Here is a 19502-nt window from a genome sequence, read left to right as displayed (position 1 = left end):
AAAAAAAATTTAATTTCTGGTGACAAAGGTGATAAAGACTCTTTAGAAGGTTTTCTATCAGACATTTTACTACTCAATATTAGTTTTAAATTAGGATTTTTCTTCTGTGAAGAAATCCAATCCTGAACATCAAACATCATAAGCATCTAAAGTGTCATCAATCCGACGTAAAAGATAAGAATCTTTCTTAGTTATATTATTAAGTTGGCGACAATCAACACAGAATCTCGTCGAACCATCCTTCTTTTTTACAAGAACAACGGGAGAAGTCCAAGAACTGCATGATCTTTCAATAACTCCCTGATCTTTCATTTCCGTAATTAATTTTCCTACCTCGTCTTATCGATATATAGAAATTCTTCGAGGAGCCTGTTTTATAAGAGTATGATCGCCAGTATCAATTCTATGTTTAACGATTTTACAACGCCCTATTTGAATCTTATCTCTAGCAAAAACATGTTGAAATAAAATTAAAAATTGTTTAAATTCTTCTTTTTCAGTCTGATTTAAATTAGTTGTATTATTTTCAAACATCAATTCTAAAAATTTAGGCAACTCGGGCTTCTTACAAGTAATAGCTGTATCATATTCCGTGAGAAAATTATTTCTTGTATCTAGAACATTATTTTTGTCGACTTTAATTCCTATATTCTCATCTTTATGAACTTCTATTCTTTCATATACATTTTTATCAATTTCAGTTCCTAAATTCACGTCTTCATCGACGCTACCAAGGTTAGCTCTCATATCTACTGTTGCGTTCTCCTTAGTGAATTTCGAAGCTTCGTGGGCAAAATGGCGTGAGCTAGCGCCTATGGGGCGCTTTTAGTTGTGAAATTGTATTTAAATATTCAATTAAATAACAATTACGATTTAAACTGTTCACAACTCTTTAATTTTAATTCAATATTTCTTTACACTTATGTAAATGAATTTACTAAGAACTTTTATATTTCGAGAACGCGTCTCTTCGAAAATAATTTTTGAATACCCGATTCAAAAACTAGAAACTTCAGGCTACAAAATGGCCGTACACAATATTTTTTATAACTATTTTTCGCGGAGATATAGTCATTTGAATATGACCTATATTTTCGGCAAATTTTAGTGGTCCCTTAATTTTGACGCCCAATGTATTTTACCAAGCATGGTATGTAATAATAATAAAAGTAAAATCAACTGTATTTAAATTTTAAATACAGTAAATAGAAATGAATTTTTATGAAGTTTGATTTCATTTTAATAACCCTTTGCTTGGTTAAATTTATATTATAATTAATCAGTATCGATAACCATTTTAAATACATCCGAATAGCGTTGTTTAAAGAGCTGCATTTGATCTGATTTAGATTCGATATATATGTTTCAATTACGTCTGTTTAAGAGGTCTTGAAGACGCCTTGATTTGCCACATTAGACGTTTAAAAGCCGTGAAAATGCCGTTCGTAAGCTATTCAAGACGTCTCATAGATATCTGGAACGTCTCGAACAAACGTCATTAAGCTGTCTTTAAGTCGGCTGTGTGCTATCTAGGCAGATGCTCTATTACATTTCAGGTAGCAAAAAACATTGAATGCAGATAATTTAAGGCGACAAAAACCGTAAATCATTACGAGAGTAGGTAATCACGATGAGGTTTAATGTGTTCTAACCATATATTATTGAAATACTCAATAACACATGTAACCCAGATAAGATGCCTTTAAGCCGTCTTCAAGGCGTCACTAGGCGTCATGTGCTATCTGGGAACATGAGATTGAAATATATACTTGAGAAACTTACCTAAAAAAAATATATTATATAGGTCATAAAAACATTAGACTTAACTCTATAACGCCTGAATTTTCATCTTATGAACCTGTTCATCCTTTTCCCAGATAGCTCATGACATCCAATGACGCCTTGAAGATGGCTTAAAGACGCCTTAGACCTAAAATAGCCGTAAAATCGGCGTCTTCAAGGCGTCATGTGCTATCTGGGTTTAAGTTCTTTCTTAATAATCATTCGTTTCAACTACCCGCCGTTAAAATGACCGCGGTAACCGGTCTAAAAATGATAATTTATAAAGGAAATACAAATAAAAAATGTAAACTCCATAAATATTCTATTTTCTGTTTTATATGTATGTGTACGTTATAATCAAACGTTACGAAAACGTCGCACTTGGTGTTTTAGGGTTAAACCTGCATATACATATACATATACATATAAGTACACGAGGGCACATTAAACCTTAAACGGATTTAATGCTATCATACCTACACATGCTTTTTCTGACAAACTTCGAGGAGGCTGTCTGAAATACTGCCCTTTTTAAGGAGCACGTGATCTCCAATTTCGCCTCACGAACAGTTACCAATACGATCGTAGAACCCAAGCATGTAGTTTCTTCTTCTTCTTCACGATCGAACGTGATGCGATTCCGATATCGCGGAATCAGTTGTCGCGAACTGTAATCACAAAATGCCCGACGGTCTGTATTTAGGAATGTGATCCTCTCCGCAGTGAATCAATGGAGACGCGCTGACAAAATAAATATCTCTACAGTCCTGAAGGATTCAAACCATGAAAATGATCTACGTGAATTCATTTCATAATTTAATATTAAGAAAACAAATTCCACCGCTTTGATTGTTTTAACGTCTTTATTGTCTACTAAAAGTAAAGAATAATTTTATTAAAAAGATAACAGTAAAAAATAATTTGTACGAAATCCTTATACATATAGTATATGTATATGTATAAAAGAAAGTCTGTCTGTCCCTTTGTTCGCTTATAACTCAAGAACTACTGGATCAATTTCGATGCGATTTATTTCATCGTGTAGTACAATTCTCAGGAATTGTTTTAGCCTATCTAAATTTAGGGTAGGGTCAGAATACCGAGCGTATTCGACGATTCCGACAGGATTCCCTTGGAACAATCGAGCGACAATGTAAACGCGTGCGCTTCCCGTCCTTGAGTCGACGGTGAGCTGAGGCAGACAAAAAAGTTTAAAAGGCCGCGTATCGATGTGAAAATCCAAATGGTACTAATCCAATGGTAATGAAAACTTTATTAACACATTAGTGAGATTCTTCTGGTTACAATGATTCCAAACATGATATAAATTTGATCATTTGTAATTAACAAATAATGAAAGAAACACTTGATTAAGTAAATATGATCCAAATTAGTTCATGTTTGGTATCATTTTAATCAGAAAAATCTCACCACTATGCCAATAAAAGTTTTATGAACAAAGAATCACAAATAAAACAGATTCATTATTGCGTTAGTCTGTTCTCACGGATTCGTGGCTTCTTAAATCTTTTTGGCTGCTTTGACTCTCACTACCTTTTTGTATTTCATCAGCTGTCCTTTTCTTCAACTCGGACTCACAAGGGAAGGTTCTGAACCCGAAAATTCCGATTTTAATAAAACTTCGTATGAATGTTTTTGCGTTTTTTTTTTAATATAACTTTGTAACGTTACGAGATAGAACAAACTTTAAATGCAGAAATTATTCAGTTCTTTTGGACTTATACTACACCAAAAGAAAACTTTTCCACAATGCGTCATGTATAAACAAAATTATTTTTTTGTTAGTTTTTGCATATAAGTTCTTAAATTCCACTCTTCTTCGGTGGACATGAGCTCTGAACATTTGTCGAATATTCACTGCACTGCCATGTTTCATAGCACGGGCACAATTTCTATGAACTTCTGGGTATAAGTAACGTAATATCCAGAACTAGAATAGAAGCCTGTTGATTATGAATTGAATGATATTTGAAGCCACGAAGCTGGCTTCGCGTTATAACTGAAGATGCCTCCGACTTCAAGGATCGATTTGTGGATCGGTCAGTCGTTTCGTTGACAACCGCGCATATTTATAAAGAAATTCTCCGACATAACATGAAAGAGAACGGATGTACTACATGTAACTTGTATATAATTGTATATAATTAACGTTGTACAGTTGTAAATAAACATCATATTGTGTTACGTTCAGTAATAAAATACATTTATGTCGTGTGGCGAAATGTCACGGCGTAACAATATTATATAGTGTAGAATTTTTTGTACTTTAGAAAGTATTGGTTATTATTGGCAGTAAATGGTGATCAGGGATAAATGAGGGATAAATGATGCATGAATGAACTTTCTATAAAATTATTTAAATTCTTTTCTTTAAATTGGCTGATATTACGAAACGGGAAAACCAAGTATGCCTTGCGAATCAGCCGTAATTAGTCATTCAATGAAAACATTCTGCAATAATTGAACTACTCTACTTCGTGTACGTATAAACAATTTATCTACTGATGGGCATCGGTACATGGCTTTGCCATGCCGAGGTCCACCATTTCGAATTAAAATGTAATTCACAAACTAAGCATCCCACGCAAGAGCAGGTACGTCAGCTAGTGGTATATAAACTAATAAAAGTGGTCTAAGGTATACCATTTTTACGAAACATCACATTTTCTTCACACAGACCAGGTGTCCTAATACATGAATGGCAGTGTATGTATACATGTATATGTACACTCTAATGTATTATCTTCTTTCTATTCAAAGAATATACATGTACATGTGTTTGTCTTATATACATATAAATTCTTGTAAATGTACACTGTCTTTAAATTACTATTGTCGTGTTTTAATGACCATCTGGGAAACATTACGAGGCAGGTGTGTGTGCGTATAGTATCCATAGATATTTTTAATATGTCACGTCCATCTACGATCATGATTAAAGACGTAAAACGGTGTTAAAATCACGCGATAACAACTATCTATACATAATACGGAACGTGTTTGTCAAAGTTTCTGAACTTTCCATAATAATCGATGCTTGACGAATGAGCAAAAAAGAAAAGAAAAGAACGAGCACATAGAAAAAAATGTCGAACGAACAGAAGCAAATATCGTAGTCATGTTTGATTAACAAAGTAGCGCAGAGTGCACTTTCGAAAGGTATACACATACGGTACCTAGAATGAACTCGAGATTCTTATCGGCGATATCAATGGCCAGAGGGGATAAACGAAAAACTGTCATAAGTGGTCAGACGGTGATTATCAGAGGAACTGTGAACGGTACCCACGTTTTCAAAATACAGTCTTTTATAACACGGTAGAAAACGTCGTCGTGATGTGTTTCCGTGGCCAAAAATGCGGCTAAAGAATGTGTTTCTCTTCAGTGGAATCAGATACGACATGGGAGCATACTGAGTCTGCCGCCGAGGATTCAGAAAAAAATATTCTTGATGGAATTATGATTGACATGGTAATAGAATATCGATCGAGCTTTAGGAAATTTTCTATGAAACAAAAACATTCGATCCTTTCTTTTCGTGTTTGTGACACATTCACTACTGTCATTCAAAAGTTTCGAAGCAGCTACCCAGATAGCAAATGACGCCTTGCAGACGCCCATTTCACGACTATTTTGGATCTAAAGCGCCTTTAAGCCGTCTTCAAGGCGTCATTGGGCGTCATGTGTTATCTGGGAATGTGCGCATTCTAATCGATCGAAAAGGATAAAACTTAATTATCTAGAATGAGTATAATTAATATAACAGATAAAAAATATTATTAGAGTTTTAATCGACGAAAATTATTAGTTAAATTCCTCGTGATAATTCGGTTCTACATTTACGCTGTATCTAGCTGTGGTTGTTTGTTTGAGCGATACTCCATATATTAGAGGCCATCAAACAAATCGCTCGATATCACAATTGAAACGAGAACAGACCTTGTGATTTCCTCCGATAAAACACTAAATTCTTTACCTTTCTTGAGAATATACTTGGCGGGTTAATTGCGTGTGTGATCGGTTACGAAACTTGGAGAAGGCCACTTATTCAATTGTTGCTTTAAAGACGCCTATTTTACGGCCATTTTAGGTCTAAAGCGTCCTTAAGCCATCTTCAATGCGTCATGTGCTATCTGGGTTCAAGATATTAAAATTTTCCTTTTAATTTCTAGTCTTCCGAGGAACATGATATTGAGAAAACGATTCCAATTTTTGATGTGCGCGCTACGAATTTTCTGTGTATCAGCCGGAAATAATTCCACGGAAATAAAGGAATACGAAACGACAGACGATCCTATAGGGCTGCTGTCGTTGGATTATGTCGAGTATACGACGATTTTTGAGAACGGCGACGGTAATTTACAATTATCCACGGGGATCGAAGAGCTTTCGAATAAAATAACGAAGCCTGATCGAATCGAGCTCCTGTCGAATGATCACCTGTATAACAATGGCGCTAACGTATCAACTCTCAATACGCTGAACGTCGGTTTTATTGACAAATTTAAACGTCCTTTTAGTTCGATAGGCGAATTAATTGAAAATGAGATCGTTTCAGTGGATCATACGGAAGATACGTGTAATACGACAGGTATGATTTTCGAAGGTTTTTATTCCATAAAATATAATTAGACAGTCTCATGGACTCAATATTACAATAGAAACACACTTATCACGTATGTAATTTAAGAATAATAATACTAATCACCTTTTATCTAAAAAATAATAATGATTACTCCTCTAATTATTCTTATTAGACAATTACTATTATTTATTGCACTATGATTTCTAGAATCAAGTATACCACGTCTGGTAACTATAGAAGCTAGTGCATTTTCTTTATCTATTTACTGGCAATCTCCAGAAATAGGTTCGAAGTGTATTAAGCACTATCGTGTTAGTGTTAACCCACAATCAACACTAAAAATATTAAATGAAACTAATGTAACAATAAATGGCCTATATGCCTGCACTATTTACAACATTTCTATTAATGCAGTATATAAAGACAATAATAATGGATCAGAAATTACCACACAAACAAAAACACTACCAACTGGTAAAGAAAATCTTGAAAACATTATAATTACCATATACGTTATTTCTAAACATTATCTATTTCAATTGTAGTATCAACTCCACCAATATTATACATTAAACAGCCTTTTGTTTACAAAAACAATATATTATTTTCATGGAAAATTGAGAACAGCAATAACAATTGCATTTTAACATATTTGAAGACTACATGCAATTACATAACAACTAATGGTCATGGCTATGACATCGTCAATAAAACGGCAATAACGTATATTAATTCTAACATTCAAAATGAATTTCTTATATATACAGGGTGTCTTCAAAATCATGGTACAACCGGCCGTGTGGTGATTCTACATTCTTGTAAGAAATAAGTCGAAAGGAAATAACTTGTTTTTGTTTGGAGTTCCGTTTTTAAGAAAATAGAATTTGAAAATTAATCTGAAATGCATATATTCGTCATGGTAGTAAGTAGAAACGGAATGCAATGAACAGACGCGCTAGCTAATTGTAAGTTTTATTTACGCGTACCTATCCAGCAAATTTTTAAATTCGATTATCTCTAAAACCAAGCCTTAAATGAAAAAATGCTATCCTCTGTCTTTTCAACTTATTTTTGCATGTAGAATCACCACATGGCTGGTTGTAAATACTTATTGACTATTTGAATCAACATAATAAATAACGTGGTCAACAATAAATAATAATCAATGTTCTTATATTATATATATTTTTACATACTATATTTGATATTTTAGTACCATCTACACCTGCACTTGATGTTACAAGCATAACACATTCACAGTTTACACTTGTATGGAAAACACCAACATATTTAGCAGGAAACCTGCATGAGTTTGAAATTACATTAAAGTGGCAAGAACGTTTTTCAGTGCCAGATTGGTGTGATAAACCATCAAAAAAAATAACAACAATATCTTCCAATCCATCTACATTTGCTCTTCAATATGTAAATGCAAGTGCCTACACAACTTATCAAGCAAAAATTAGAGCCAAGACAGGAGCAGGTTGGGGAATCTCTAGCGAATTTTTAATGTTTGAAACGCCACCTAAAGGTAAATCTTAATTAAATTATGCAACGTATGTTCAAATTATATCAAATTTCGTTGTGTCACTGGTATTTGCAGTTCCAGACAGGGTGACAAACCTTTCCCTTGTGCTTATGAACAGCGAAAGTTATACAAATTCCTTTGATACTATTTTAACATGGAGCCATCCATGTTCGTTGAATGGAAAAATAGAATATTTTAATGTATATGCACATGGGACTAGAACTAATTATCCGCCTCACCAGTTTTCAACTAAGAAATATATTCCAAGCGATATTAGAAAAAATGATATGTTTGTCATGAATTTAAAAGAGCTACAAGCAGAGTATAATTATACTGTAGAAGTATCTGCTAAAGTTGAAGAAGTTCAAGACCTAGGAATTCCAACAAGAAGTAACATAATATACCCAGCTGGCAGTAAGTGTCTATTTACAAGAGATTTTGGTAACTCTAAAATTCTAATTTTTCAAACACTTTGCAGGTATGTACAGGACCCCAATAGATGTATCAGGTATCTTTTTTTGCTACTTTGGGCTTCAGTGTGTGTTTTCACCCTTGAGAATGAAAAAAGTAGCAAAAAAGATTGGCTGATACTTCTATCGAGGTCCCCTACAAACTTGCAAAGTTTCAGAAACAAATTAAATTTTCAGGTTACCGAAGTTACCGTGTTAGAAATTTGGTAAAAGCGTGGTAATATATTTCTCGTACCTTATATATTTTTACAGTCCCACCTCAACCAGAAGGAGACTACATAAAGTCTATAACTGTAGATCCATCTAAAGCACGAAGATCTACAATGTCAGCTACTCTTTTACTTCCATTATTTCCGGATACAAATGGCGATATTATTTTCTACTCTATTATAGTGTCAAGAATGGAATATAATACTGCATCAAATGCAAGATTTAATTTGACAAATCATGCATGGCCAAACGTATCTTCTTGGGAAGAAGCTATGCTACAAGATTTTACAATACCCTATCAAGCTACTAGATTATGTTGGAATCCTTATCGTAAGTGATAAATTTTTCGAATAAGCATACGAACTTAATAAGTATTAATATAAATTGTTGTGTACTTTTATTCCTTTATAGCTAATTATGTTGCTGATTATGGTGACGTGAAAGCAGTGAAATATACACTCGGTGAAGATACAAATTGTGAAGAAATTTCTTCCAACACCAATAAACGAGTTTACTGCAATGGACCTCTTAAACCAAATTCATGGTTTCACGTTAGAATGAGGGCATTTACTCGTGGTGGTTACGCTGACTCTACGATATTTTTAATAAAAACTAGTTAGTACTATATACTTTCTTATTTTAAATTTGTAGTACCAATTAAATGTTCTATTTATCACTAGATGCTGAAATAAATATTGGACTTGTTAGTGGAGTTGTGTTTGGTATCTTATTTTTGGGAATTCTAACAACGATGATGTTATTAGTACGCAAATGTTCACCTCAAGTGTGAGTATAACTTTACCTTTGCTTATGCTTAAATCTCTTTTATTGACATAAAAGTTAAATACTATAGTATATAATATTTTTAACTATTAGAAATTTGGAAACTAATATATTTCTTAGGTACGTTGCTTTTTGAAATTAACTGTGTACTTATGCACATTGTACATGTGTATATGCAAAGTGTTTTCCTTTACTTTAAAAAACGTATTTTTTTAATGATGTATGTCTCGAATTGTATGTAAAGAAATCACACGTACATTTATGGAAAATAATCAATATTTCTCTTGTGACTAAGAAGAACACTATAGTTAGAAACAATAAGGTCACTAAGTGCAGATGTCTCTACTATACATGTTACAATACACATTGCATTATGTTCAATAGCCATTAGACTGTTACTTAGCTCATTAGTATAACTTTCTTCATTACTTCGTTGAATGTGTGTGATACAGTTAAATGCTCAAAACCAAACATTTCACCATAACCGATATTATTGTAAAACAATTGCCAGAAAAATATGATCTTAAGACTCCGGAAGGATGGATCACTATTTCCATTATTTTCAAAGTTTGTATACTAAGAATTATTGATTGGTTTGTAATAATTAAACGTGTATTCAATAGTCATTGGTATTGAATTAATTTATACTTCTTCCAAAAACATACTAATGCATACTATTAGCGATGTTTTCATAATACTATAGGATTTCTTACACACTAGTAGATTCAAAATTGAAATACATACATGAAGTTGTGAAATTAGTTTAATGTTGACAATTCATTTTTGTCTAGGATACTACGAAGATTTCTACATTCTGATATGTCTGGTTCACCAGTCCCTGTACCTTTTTCAAAGAAGAAATTTATAGCTCATTGTCAACAACTTATTGATAATCCTGGAAAGTTGAGCAATGAATTTCAGTTACTTCAAACTCTTAGTGTAGATTTACAGATGCCAACAAACAATGCCTGTTTACAAGCTAATAAGAAGAAAAACAGATATTCCAATATCCTTCCATGTATAAATATATGTTTAAGTAACTGTATTACTAAAATGTTCAATTTGTTACTAAATAATTTTTGTATTTCTAGATGACTTTTCGAGAGTCAAATTGGAAGTGATCGATAATGATCCTAATACTGACTACATTAACGCATCCTTTATAAGAGTGAGTAATTAAATTATTGAGATAGCAAAATTAATATATTCAACTTATACTCCATATATAATATTTTCAGGGCTATACAGGAGAAGACGAATATATAGCTTGTCAAGGTCCAAAAGAAGAAACAACATTTGATTTCTGGAGAATGATAGAACAATATAACATCAACATTATAATAATGTTAACTCAGTTAGTTGAAAAGGGCAAAGTAAGATTTTATTAGTAATTTAAATAAAAATTTATGAACACAGAAATAACAGAAGCATATTTCTTTATAGGAAAAATGTTACCAATATTTTCCAACAATTCGAGAAAGTTTTAGATACGAAAATATGACCATAAAGTGTACAAGTGAATTAGATTACAGATCATATACACAAAGAACATTAGTGCTGCAAAAGGTAACAAATTTTATAGGCGTTATAAAGTATGTTAGTCTGTAATTTCAATGGGCTTAACTACTAATAATATATTACAGGAAAACAAGAAGAGATATATAATACATTTACATTTTAAAGATTGGCCAGATCATGATGTCCCAGAAGATTTTGATCCTATGATTCATTTTTGTCAAATTATACGTCGTAATGTTCTAGCTAATAAAGGATATGTCATCATTCATTGCAGGTAAAAGTGTAGACTATTTTACACATTACCGAAGTTACATGAATTTTATAAAATACTGTTTATAGTGCAGGAATTGGTAGAACTGGTACCTTAATAGCAATAGATATACTTTTGCAACATCTGCGAGATAATAGAAGGTTAGATGTATTTGGGACAGTGTACAGATTACGACATCATAGAATAAACATGGTACAAAAAGAAGTAAGAAATTCAAAGCAGTCTATACTTCCATTAATGTTAATTATGTCTTACTAAATCTATTGTAAATTTTCAGAGTCAATATGCTTATATATATAATTGTATCAAACAAGTACTAAGGAATCCATATTGCTTTAAATCATGTAAGTTCAATATATGAAATGTAATAGATTTTTCTAAATATTGGTCATATTACAAATATAATTTTTCTCTTACAGATAAGCCTCCACCTATGCATCCACTAAGTGAAAACACCTCTAAGAAATAAAAAATAATTTCAAATTTAAAATCAAATCTAGTCAATAATTTTGAGATATGTAATAATTTATTGTAAATGATTTTCAAATATTTATTTCTATTTGTACAATACTATTACTGATATGTAGAAAAAGAGTCAAAAGTAATAGTGAATTATTTTATATCACAGAATATGTGCAATTTATATTATATCACAAATTAATCCCTTGAATTTTAAACATATGAGGCATAAGTATCTAATTAATTATTAGTTACTGAAAGAAAGTAGTAGTATGTTATAATTCAATTTTCTGAATCAAGTGTAACTAAAAATTATTTTAAATATATAGAATATATCGAAAGCGCTAGGATTACAAATCAAGTGTTAATTATACAATTAGCAGTATTTTAAATATAAAATAATTTACTTCCTCAATACAAAATTTATATTCAAAACAGGTAATAATGTAAAAACTGAGTTTGCACATTTATTATTATGTATATTATAAAATAAATTACATAAATATATTTCCTACATAACTATATTTATTTATACTTAGAACGTTCTTTTCATTTGTCAATAGAATATCAATCGCCACATTTGCTCATCAGTACAGTGACACATAATATAAAACAATACTTCTCTCAAGGTCTATCATTTCAATAAATTAATAACGATATTTTGTAGAATAATCTTTGGGTGAGACAACTAAACCTCTTCCTTTTCTAGCACCCCTATAAACTGTTTCAATAATGTCAATCATTTCTTGTTTATCTTCTAGTGTCCAATTTATTTTATTATTATTTCCTGTTCCTAAATCAATCATTATATGCTTGTTTCTAAAGAAAAACATGACTGTACATGGATCATATAATTCATACCTGTAAAAGATAATATTTATATTCAATATAAATCAATTACCACAGTCTATAATTTGTTTTTGTAACATGAAATAAGAATAAAATTTCAATTATTTATTAGCACAATGATGTTATCATATCTAAGTTATTGAAGATTATAAAAGTGACAGTAATGATACATTACAGTAAGAAAAGAACAGTATACGTTAATTCTTATTTAAAATTACTTCATATTCTGATAATATTCTCAAACTTACATTTTATTAAAATCAGGTACTTGTGTAATATCAACTAAATAAATGACGGCAAAGTTTTTAACCTTTTCAGCAATGTTATAAAGAACTTCATCCATCTTCATACACATTGGATCCCAATCATGTCCGAATCTAATAACCTAAACAAATTTATGCAATCATTTTTGTAATTTACTAAACACAAATTGATTATAACAATCCAAGCAATTATTCTGAAATGTTCAACATATAAAGTCAATATATTAGAATACAATAAAAAAACTCACAACTACTCTATCTTCTTCAGATAATATTGCTTGGTCCACTTGCCATCCGTTGTGAAGATGCGATAGCATATAAGACATTGTGTTATTAAAAATATAAATTTGTCAATAATTTTAGAATCACACTTGCAACACTTTTCCTGGTGTATCATAAATTGATCAAAATATATTAATGTACACAATAAACAAAATTTACGGATGATTCGTTTTACACATAATATTTGCTTCTTATACAATACGAACAACTTTTTAAATCTGATTCTCTTATTTATCTATTACTGTCTACTACACAATGAAACCTTACAGACCATAATATTTTCAATCCACTTCTTCAGAAAAGCACTAACCAACACTGACTAACACCACGGATTACTATGGATCTGCCACTCTTAAGAAAAAGGGTGATCAAATGGTCTAGTGTGACTAGTGTCTAGTAGCTGCAGGAGCTGTACATATCTATGGTGTTGCGGTCCCCGCTCATGTCACGTAGCGGTGTATGTCATAAGCTTTACAGGCGCGAAGTTTGAATCGAATAACACATGTAATAGGAAAGGAGGGTAAAGGTGAAGTTGACACTGATTTGAAGAAGTGTGAAATCTGTTAGAGATCCTTTTAATAAATGGATTTCAAGTTTATAAAATAATCAATATTCACTTAGAAACGAATGTTTAAACATTTGCCAGTTGCCTTCGCCTCCTATCCTAACGCTCAGAATCATTGCAAATATGTAAATCGCTCGTTATCAATAACCGGGAAGAAACGCATCAACGAATCAGGTTAAATCTTAGAAATTAATAATTATAAGATTGGCCAGTAGTAACTAAGGACATTTTGTAATTAAACAAAATGATATACGAAGGGAAATGAAAAGACATTCCATTCCACCGACAACGTTGTAATAGAAAGGACGTATAAAAATTACTTTATCAATTAAATTTGTTTTCCTTTAAAATTAGTTAAAAATCGTTTATTTAAATAGTTTAAATATAGTTTTCAAAGTTTTAATTTAAATCTTTATTGTTCTTTATTATTATCGTTATAATTTCCTTTTTATTCAAAATTATCTATAAAACTAACGTGTTTCAAACTTTAATTACTTTGAGACTCAGGATTCCCTGAGGGCCCACGCAACAATGGTTACAACACGGGTTTAGTACTAGAGTCGGCTGTGGAGTGGCAGATCATGGTAGGTCCATAGTAATTCGTGGACAAGACCCCGGATCTCTACAAAACTCATTGGTTCGGGGTAGTCATTTCTGGAAACGCTGCTGGAGGGAACCGGATTCCCGGAACCACGGAACCCCCGTGGAACCAGTAGTAAAGTCAATCGTATAATTTCTTACACGATGACTGCACGTTCAGAGGATTGGGAGCCCCAAAGAAAATTAAATGTTCCCATATGGTTGAGACAACACTAATGCAACCAAGTAACTGTATCTTTAGTTCTTTGTTAATGAAACTTTTACTGACGTCTTTTTGAGATTTTTCTTATGAAAACGATACCAAAAACGATATAATTTGAATCCTATTTACTTATGTAGAAAATGTTAATACATATTCTTTAGTTATCGATTCTTACAAATTACAAACACAGGTTGTTGGACACATTTAAAATAATAATAGTATAATACTGGTATACAATAGGGTAGTATAAAGGAGTACAATATATAAATGTACAATATTTACAATAATAAGACATACAATTATAATACATTTATAACTTATATAAAAATGACATATTTTAACGAAAAATTTAGCATAAAATCTTCAGTTTTCAATTCTTCGTGGGTTGGTCCTTTAATTGTAGAAACACACTGAATAACAAATAACATACATAAATTATTTTGTCAGTAATTAGTATTCTAATACATTATACGTTTACCAATGTATAAGTACTTATCTTGAGTAAGGTGATGATGAATTTTAAATATACTTGTAACTTCTATGTGTCCTGAATTTCTTTGCATAATATTTTCCAAAGTGGTGTCCAGATTGATTTTTTCTACCTTCCTTCATCCTTACTTTTTACTCGTTCTTTAACGTAAAAAGTAGTGTTTTAAACTGTTTACAAATGTCCGAATATGAGGCGGTGCTGTTGCACTATGATGTGATAATCTTCCAACTAAATATGTTAATTCATTTGTATTATTTTTATCCTGGTCTCCTCGATCAACTGCTTGTTTTTCGTCATCTGCATCTTCACTGTCCCGATTATCTTCTTTTTCTACTTTAACCATTTCCTTTTGGATAATGCTTCTCCTTTTTGTTTCTTCATATGTCGATAAGAATTCCATGAACTCGTCTTGAGTAGTTTCGTTTCCAGTAATGGAAGTGATAGCATCTTGTAGTATATCATGTTGAAGCTGATGTGTTTCTTCATTTCCTTTATAATCTGACATGGGTCTCGTAATAATTTTGTTCCATGCATTCCTTATATTCTCTACAGTTATTTCTGCCCATGATTCTGCCAACATTTCTATGGCATCTTTAATATTATACTGCTTAAAAAATTCAGTGACCCCGCTGTCATACCTTAAAACACTTTGTAGCATTTTTTGACGAAAAACTTTTTTCGTTTTTTCTATTATCCCCTGATTCATAGGCTGTATTAATAATGTTGTATCAAATGGTAAATATACAATTTTGAAATGATCATTTTCCTGCACATCTGTTGGAACTTCGTGTTCCTTGTATTTTTTTAATAATAAAATAACTTTACCAGATATTTGTTTTTGTAGCTGGTACGCCCGTACATTTGGCTTAAAGTAATTTTCGAACCAATCTACAAATAATGACTGATCCATGCAGCCATTTGTCTGTGATCTAAAAATGACTGGAAGCCTGTTTTGGCAATATTTTAAACACCTTGGTTTTTGATATTTGTGAATTACTAAGGGCATGATTTTATTTGTGCCCGATGCATTTGCACATAATGTCAATGTAATACGATCTTTGTGCATTTTATGGTCACTGTTGGTCTTTTCTTTGAAGTCTGCAAGCGTCTTTGTGGGAAGATCTTTCCAGAATAGCCTGGTTTTTTCCATGTTGTAGATGTTTTCTACATCTATCTCTTCTTCTTCTATTAATTTTTCAAAATTCTGTATGAATATCCTCGCCGCATTCTCATTAAGACTTTGTTCATTTACATGGCCTAAGCGTATGTTATTGCGTCTTTTAAAATTTGAAAGCCAACCAATGCTCGCTTTGAAACGTGAACACGATTGGATATTCTCTTTTATTTCTGCAGCTTTCTCTAACAGTATAGCATCTGATAAGACATCCCCAAGAGCCCTTCTTTCTCTAAACCATGTCAGCATACGCTGTTCCAGTTCTACATACATTGGTTTTTTAAGATTTCGCCGTTTCTTCTGTTCCTTACTCTTGTTTGTAAATTCACTAATCAATGCAGCGTTACTGCTTATCCGAACAATAGTTCTCGGGTGTACACAATACTTTGCAGCAATCGTTGAAACATCTTGAGTCTTCAAATCTTCCAGAATCTCCAGCCGTTGTTGTATAGATAAAACAACTTTCTTCTTCTTTGCCATGTCAGTCACTTTAAACTAAACTACCACTAGTAACCATTTATGTAATTGTTATATTACATTAAATTTAAATATAAAATTATATTATGAGTAAAAATTAAATCACTGTTTCATTAAATACATTTATAGTTAAACTAAAATAACTTTAAATGTAGAGTTCTGTGTACGGAACAAGGAATAAACTGAATGTTTTCTGTTTACCCTAATTCACCCTCTCAGAGCTGTGAGCAAGGCTGTGACAGTATGACAGTGTGACAGTGTAACTGAGTGTGACACTGTAAAGCCCGCAGGAGCAGCACACGGTGCTTGTTTGCTTGCTGGATCGCTTGCTTGGAGCTGTGCACGCCGTCCTGCAGGGAGCGGTGCTGGCAAATGACGTCAGTGCAGGCTGCCAGCCCGCCGCAGCACACGGTGCTTGTTTCCTTGCTGGATCGCTTGCTTGGAGCTGTGCGTACTGTCATACAGGGAGCGATGCTGACAAATGACGTCACTGCAAGCTACCCTGCAAGTTTCGCTGCTGAATTTCGAGATTGCTCCCGTGCTATGTTTCCTGCAAGTTTTCTAGCTGGCTCGCATAAATAACCAATCGCAACACAGCGGGCTGTCACGTGATGTGGTCTCGTGGTCTTTCATACTGTTTCATACTCATGCGCTGCATTACAAGATCATGTAGTCTTTTTTGTTGCTAGGTTAAGTTAACCTTATCGAGATGGAATTAATCCATTTTCCGTGTTGAAAAAATAAATTCGTGGGACATATATGTCCTCTTAATGTGATATACACCTGAGAACAAGGTTTGTAACATTTTTATCAAACTTATAGATTGTAATGACGAACTTTAACTCCACAAGTAACAAGATTGTGGAGTCGGTCTTGGCTGTTGCGAAAAGACAATGGTTTAATTGTCTTATTTATATTAAAAGGTATTAACTCAATAAGTATCTTTTAAAATCATTGTTTTATCTAATTATATGAAAGAAATAGAAAAAATCTAAAAAAATATATTACAAATATTTCGACCTTTCTTGGTCCATTCTTCTGCCATTGATACAAGTATCAATACATGTACTAATAATATAGAGTCTGATGTCTTCATTTTCGTAGCTTCTGAGTATTGACCCTACCAGAGTCAAAAATCCATCGACAGTGTTCATCGATCTTGAAGTTTGGATCGAAGGATCATTCCTGACTATTATGGGCTCTCTTAACGATGCTGCCAATGTATTGACAGCCTCTGCATATAAATTGTCTTGCGTTTTCTGCCTTTTTCGTTTCTGTAAAGGAGAAGCTGGGGAACGAGCAGTCGATTCAACATAGTTTGTGCTTGAACCCGGTGCCGCAGAACTGCAAGGCAGGGCTGATGCAATGGGACTATATTCCAATTGTTCCATTGGTATTTCTACAGTTAAAGGTTGACATAAGAATCCAGGATCCTGGGTCCAGGGGGTCCAGGGGGTTGACACTTCTGAGTTAATGAATCAAACAGTGTTTTTGGCACCGCCAGTTAATCTGCGGAAATGGGACAACCAAAATTCAATATGGCGTACTGTGGTGGGTGTATAAAATAGAAATGAGTGCAACAGTTATGATTTATTAGAAAAGATTAACATTATGTTTCACTATAATATTGATAAAATGTAAAGAATAATGTAATAATAGAGAAATTATTTATTTACGTAATAATTGTGATAAAATGAAGTAATAAGTATTTCGAAATATAATTTACATATATGTATGTACATGATGCTACTGGATTTACTCCACATTAATTGATTTTTGGAACAAAAGCTATTATTCCTAGTGAATTTACTAAAAAACAGATACCACAAACTTTCGTAAAATATGTAGATGATTTATTTACCAAAATTATTACGACTCAATCTGCTGTTGTAAGGACTTTAGAAAAAGCAAAAGAAAAAAGTAAATCATACTATGATGAAAATATTAAACCACGGAAATTTAAAGTAAATGATGATGTTTATCTCTTAAAGGAACCAAAACTTTCTAAATTGGATTGTGAATGGCTTGGACCATATAAAATTATTAGAATATTTGATAATTTAAATGCGGAAATAGCTATAGAAGTAAATAAAATTAAAATGGTTCATATTAACAAACTTAAGTTAGCTTGTACACGATTAGACTCTTCTTAATTAGTTTTAATTATTATATGTGTAAATATTAAACATTTTACAAATACTCTTTATGTTTTGAGAACGCGTTTGGATAATTGTAATGTCCAGAGATGAATGGCGGAAAAAAGAAACAAGGAGTCATCTCCTTGCCCAATTATAAAAACAAATACAATTTGTTTATTATCAAAATGTCTTAGATACCGACATCCAATCAGGAAATTACTAATTAATTATAACGACTTCCTATTTGCCAATGCATTTCCTTTCTTCTATCAATTGTCCAGTTCGCGAGCGTTTTAACATCTCCGCATTGTTTTGCATATTAGGAGAGGGAGATAAAGAGCGATTGTTCAAACATAAATAATTTGAAATCTATCCTTTTGGATGAGTATCTACTGATTTCAATTTCTTCCTACATGTGCCAACTTCACTTTTCTCCCTTCTCCTATTACATCTGTTTCAAACTTCGCGCTTTCAACACTCGCATATCGATAACCCTAAATATCGCTTGAACCAAACACCTATTCCTGCGACAACGTAACAATATAATACGGTCTGCTTGTGAGAAGGTTGAAATTCAAAGCAATTGATGAAATGAAATTAATGAAAAAGTATATAAATATAATATACAAGAAACAGAAGTAAGAATTGAAATCAGTGATACGACCAGATACAACGTGCTCGCAAGTGTTGCGGTCCCCGCTCATGTCACGTAGCGGTGTATGTCATAAGCTTTACAGGCGCGAAGTTTGAATCGAATAACACATGTAATAGGAAAGGAGGGTAAAGGTGAAGTTGACACTGATTTGAAGAAGTGTGAAATCTGTTAGAGATCCTT

General features: G+C 32.4%; 2 protein-coding genes across 2 annotated transcripts; one reads left to right on the top strand and one right to left on the bottom strand.

Annotated features, from left to right (window-relative positions):
- Positions 1–5988: 5988 nt before the first annotated feature.
- LOC107189430 (phosphatidylinositol phosphatase PTPRQ) lies at positions 5989–11637 on the top strand. The gene is made up of 17 exons (XM_015577960.1): positions 5989–6245; positions 6436–6479; positions 6596–6862; positions 6934–7173; positions 7602–7919; positions 7992–8330; positions 8639–8926; positions 9008–9211; positions 9277–9382; positions 10171–10397; positions 10471–10547; positions 10618–10752; positions 10823–10945; positions 11023–11171; positions 11237–11372; positions 11446–11512; positions 11588–11637. Exons 1-17 carry the CDS (start codon positions 5989–5991, stop codon positions 11635–11637), a joined length of 3027 nt encoding a protein of 1008 aa, XP_015433446.1.
- Positions 11638–12264: 627 nt separating this feature from the next.
- Positions 12265–13104, bottom strand: LOC107189444 (thioredoxin-like protein 4A). The gene is made up of 3 exons (XM_015577976.1): positions 12988–13104; positions 12725–12861; positions 12265–12488 (listed from the first exon to the last, which is right to left on the bottom strand). The coding sequence occupies exons 1-3, from the start codon at positions 13063–13065 to the stop codon at positions 12275–12277; spliced, it is 429 nt and encodes a 142-aa protein (XP_015433462.1). The 5' UTR covers positions 13066–13104; the 3' UTR covers positions 12265–12274.
- Positions 13105–19502: the final 6398 nt, after the last annotated feature.

The sequence above is a fragment of the Dufourea novaeangliae genome, unplaced genomic scaffold (genome assembly GCF_001272555.1).
Source record: "Dufourea novaeangliae isolate 0120121106 unplaced genomic scaffold, ASM127255v1 scaffold148, whole genome shotgun sequence".
Lineage (NCBI taxonomy): Eukaryota > Metazoa > Arthropoda > Insecta > Hymenoptera > Halictidae > Dufourea > Dufourea novaeangliae.
This window is presented reverse-complemented; position numbering and strand designations above follow the sequence as displayed.